This window comes from Bison bison, unplaced genomic scaffold, assembly GCF_000754665.1.
Source record: "Bison bison bison isolate TAMUID 2011002044 unplaced genomic scaffold, Bison_UMD1.0 scf7180017864215, whole genome shotgun sequence".
In the NCBI taxonomy this organism is placed as follows: domain Eukaryota; kingdom Metazoa; phylum Chordata; class Mammalia; order Artiodactyla; family Bovidae; genus Bison; species Bison bison.
In genome coordinates this window covers 2,792,288-2,797,114 of record NW_011494787.1, presented here as the reverse complement: position 1 = coordinate 2,797,114, position 4,827 = coordinate 2,792,288, and the positions used below count along the sequence as shown (strand labels likewise).

Here is a 4,827-nt window from a genome sequence, read left to right as displayed (position 1 = left end):
TCTTCTCCAACACCACAGTTCAAAAGTATCAATTCTTTGGCGCTCAGCTTTCTTCATAGTCCAACTCTCACATCCATACATGACCACAGGAAAAACAATAGCCTTGACTAGACGGACCTTTGTTGGCAAAGTAATGTCTCTGCTTTTCAATATGCTATCTAGGTTGGTCATAACTTTTCTTCCAAGGAGTAAGCATCTTTTAATTTCATGGCTGCAGTCACCATCTGCAGTGATTTTGGAGCCCAAAAAAATAAAGTCTGACACTGTTTCCACTGTTTCCCCATCTATTTCCCATGAAGTGATGGGACCGGATGCCATGATCTTCATTTTCTGAATGTTGAGCTTTAAGCCAACTTTTTCACTCTCCACTTTCACTTTCATCAAGAAACTTTTTAGTTCCTCTTCACTTTCTGCCATAAGGGTGGTGTCATCTGCATACCTGAGGTTATTGATATTTCTCCAGGCAATCTTGATTCCAGCTTGTGCTTCTTCCAGCCCAGCCTTTCTCATGATGTACTCTGCATATAAGTTAAATAAGCAGGGTGACAATATACAGCCTTGATGTACTCCTTTTCCTATTTGGAACCAGTCTGTTGTTCCATGTCCAGTTCTAACTGTTGCTTCCTGACTTGCATACAGGTTTCTCAGGAGGCAGGTCAAGTGGTCTGGTATTCCCATCTCTTTCAGAATTTTCCAGAGTTTATTGTGATCCACACAGTCAAAGGCTTTGGCTTAGTCAATAAAGCAGAAATAGATGTTTTTCTGGAACTCTCTTGCTTTTTCCATGATCCAGCGGATGTTGGTATTTGGTCTCTGGTTCCTCTGCCTTTTCTAAAACCAGCTTGAACGTCTGGATGTTCATGGTTCACATATTGCTCAAGCCTGGCCCCATTACTTCATGGCAAATAGAAGGGGAAAAGGTGAAAGTAGTGACAGATTTCCTCTTTTGGGGCTCTAAAATCACTGTGGATGGTGACTGCAGCCATGAAATCAGAAGATGACTGCTTCTTAGCTGGAAAGCTATGACAAACCTAGACAGTGTTTTGAAAAGCAGAGACATTACTCTGCCAACAAAGGTCTGTATAGTCAAGGCTATGGTCTTCCCACTGGTCATGTATGGTTGTGAGAGCTGGACTGTAAAGAAGGCAAAGCACCAAAGAAATGATGCCTTTGAACTGTGGTGCTGGAGAAGACCCCTGAGAGTCCCTTGGACAGCAAAGAGATCATACCAGTCAATTTTAAGGGAAATCAACCCTGAATACTCTTTGGAAGGACTGATGCTGAAGCTGAAGCTCCAGTATTTTGGTCACCTGATGCAAACAGCCAACTCATTGGAAAAGTCCTTGATGCTGTGAAAGATTGAGGGCAGAAGGAGAAGAGGGCATCAGACGATGAGATGGCTGGATGGCATCACCAATGCAATGGACATGAACTTGGGTAAATTTCGGGAGATGGTGGGGGACATGAAACCCTGGTGTGCTGCAGTCTATGGTGTCGCAAAGAGTTGAACATTACTGGGTGCTGGAACAACAATCCTAAAATGTATGAGGTGATATCTCATTGTGGTTTTCATTTGCATTTCCCTGTGATTTGTGATGTTGAGCACCTTTTCATATACCTATTGGCCACGTAAATGTCTTTCTTCCTCAGAAAAATATCTCTTCAGTTTCTTTGTCCATTTTTTTAAACTGGATCATTTCCCTTTTGCTATTGAATTGTATAACTTCTTCAGATATATTGAATAACTCCTATTTAGATATATACTTTGCAAATAGTTTCTCCCATTCTGTAGGTTGTCTTTTTAATTTATTGATAGTTTCCTTTGCAGTACAGAAGATCTTTGGTTTGTCTATTTTAGCTTTTCTTTGCCTGTGTTTTTGGTGTGGTGTCCAAGAAAGCATTGCCAAAACCAATATCAAGGATCTTTCCTCCTATGTTCTCTTCTAGAAGTTTTACTATTTCAGGTCGTAACATTTAAGTCTTTGGTCCCAAAGAGCCAAAGAAATTCCGAGGAAGAAGAACAAAGCTGGAGACATAAAACTTTCTGATTTCAAACTATATTACACATCTAGAGTAATCAAAACAGTGTGGTACTAATTGATGCTGGGAGGGATTGGGGTCAGGAGGAGAAGGGGATGACAGAGGATGAGATGGTTGGATGGCATCACTGACTCAATGGACATGGGTTTGGGTGGACTCCAGGAGTCGGTGATGGACAGGGAGGCCTGGCGTGCTGCAGTTCATGGGGTTGCAAAGAGTCGGACACGACTGAGTGACTGCACTGAACTGAACTGAACATAAAAATAGGAGCATAGATCAGTGGAACAGAACAGCAACCAATGCATGTTCAGTCAACAAATTTTTGACAAAGGCACCAAGAACATACAGTGGATAAAGGATAATGTAGTCAATAAATCCTGTTGGGACAAATGCATAACCACGTACCCCAAAATGAAAGTCATTCTTTCATTGCATTTTACTTATTCAGCCAATAACTACTGAGCATGTGCTCTGTGCGTGGTGTTTTTGAAGTACTGATAGCAATTGAGATTATATTATCTGAGCCCTGGGTGACCTGATAGTCCCCAGGGCCCACTTAGTTCATGCTCTCATTGAAAATTCACAGTAAGTACTGTAAGAACTGAGCTGTCTGTCTTCCACTTTAATCATTCCAGTGCCCAACCTCATCCATATACTTCATCTTTATCTCTGAAGAAATACGTTCATTTGATTATGACTTTTTGGAATTTGGTCCAGGTAGTTGAGTCACAACCAGTTAAGGGCTTGATAAAAACATAAGAAAATGTTTGAAAAAGCCTGAGTTAGTGTTGTCTAGTCATAGAATATTCTATGTCTCAGGAGATCCAGGGCTGCTCAAATGGTCCTTCATGGAAAAAGTCACCCTGAAACAAAGGCTGGGAGGAGAAAGACAAATCATAGAGTGGAAGCAAAATATCAGAATATCAGGAAGTCAGCCAGAGGTAGATCTTTGAAGAGATTAAATGAGGTCAGCTTGGTGGGTGGGCAGAAGGCATTACAGGACCAACCATGTGATTTGGGGTTTGGATGAAGAACTGGACTAGTCTGCTCTCCAATCTAATCTTGTGGTTACAGTTCAACTCTTTTGGTTTCATAAGGTTTTTCTCAACCACCTCCACTATTAGTAAAGAACTTCTCTGGACTGGGAAATAGAAATGGTAAACACTGATTTTGTATCGGGACCATTTGGTGAGATCTACTATTTGCAATCCTTCCTTGACTGTTAATGTCATGGGCACGCCAGCCCACAAAGCCTTGTTCTTTGCCATGTTTGCCTTATGTAACCAGTGGAGGTATTTGAGTAAAAGGAAAATATTAGAAGTAGTTAAAGAAAAGTGATAGCAGTGATTACATAAACTTGCCTTTCCCCCTGCTAATGGTATTCAGATTATGATTAATTTTCCAGAATCTTTTACCATGGCAGTAGTTGAAAGGTCCAAGACTATATAAACCAGACTTAGAAAGCAAATAGGACATGAAAATTCTTTTATGCGTGAAGTTGCCTAGGTTCTGAGAAAGAGGCAATATGAAACACCTTGTAAGTATTTTTTCTGGTTTTGAATATAGTTAACTATGTTTTCAGAGCCAGAATAGCCAGGGAGCAGTTCCTTTTTCCCATTGACTCTTCAAATGAACCCTAAATAGAACTTCCAAATATTAACTTGGCACATAACTTCCCTGTTGGTAAGCCTCTCTTTTTTTAGAATATCAGAAAATGGGTCTGTCCCAAAAGAATTAATAGCTAGTTTCTTAAAAGGTCAACCATCTTTGGGGATTGAGTAGATATTCATATTTTGGGGTCTTTTCTTCCTAGATTCATCTTATTTATAAATTTCTAGCAAAGAAAGTTTCAGGTGTATTTAACACATGGCACTAATTCTAAGAAACATTTAATAGAATATTATTGCTGTCTGCATCACATGTTTTTCCTTGGTTAACCTCGTTGCATTGTGGTTATTATTCAGAGAATAACTGTAGTCTTTTTCTTTGAAGATGTATCTCACATTCATGGTGTCATCACATGCAGAATACTGCATAGGATATTGTGGGGAAGGGGAGGAGGGGTTTCCTGTCGATTTCGGCTTAGGTTGTAAGTGCTCTTGAGCTGAGTGAGCCTTGAGCTGTGAGTGTAGGGAAAGATTCTCCGCTACATTTATCTTAGCCAGTTCCCGTCCTTCTAATTCTCTTTCACTTATTTTCTGGTGTCTGAAATGCCTCCAGTAGGTTAGGCAGGTCACAGCAGGAGCAAACGATTCCCTGCAAATATCTCAAGAACCACTCACCCTTGAGTCAAATCTATTTCAAAATAAGGTGTAAACAAGTGATGCATAATCTTTATGCTCAGGCAAGGTGGGAGAAACTGGAGGAGAGGAAATTGGAAGGATTATCAGATTCCAGAGGGGACAGAGAGGGGGTCCCCACTGGTTGGGAAGAAAGAAGGAGGTACAGAAAGGAAGATGGGGGACCTGAACTATCACTTATTTTACGACTTGACTTAAGATGGCCTTGCACTATGTGCAGATCAAGTGCTTGGTCAGGTTGCCTAATCTTTAGCCCAGTGATCGATAGCAGATGTAGCGCAAAACAAAAGGTATCTTTGAATGAACGATAAAGCTTTCCTTCTTGAGCAGCCAGTACATCCCATATAGAACACACGGAATGACAGTCTCCTGATGCATCTGGGGCCTCTAGGGCAAGAGACACTATGAAAGTTACAGATCTTTTAAAAAGGGTCCAACCCTCGGCTCACTCTGAGCCCCACGCCCTGGGCTCATCTGAGGCTAAGGG

At 41.1% G+C, this 4,827-nt stretch overlaps 1 protein-coding gene across 1 annotated transcript in view; it reads left to right on the top strand.

Annotated features, from left to right (window-relative positions):
* Window positions 1-3,565: 3,565 nt before the first annotated feature.
* LOC104992436 (gastrokine-3-like) overlaps window positions 3,566-4,827 on the top strand; it is an 8,026-nt gene continuing 6,764 nt past the window's right edge. The window contains exon 1 of the mRNA XM_010845317.1: window positions 3,566-3,577. Within this exon, the coding sequence (XP_010843619.1) occupies window positions 3,566-3,577 (12 nt within the window). The remainder of the gene's footprint in view (window positions 3,578-4,827) is intronic.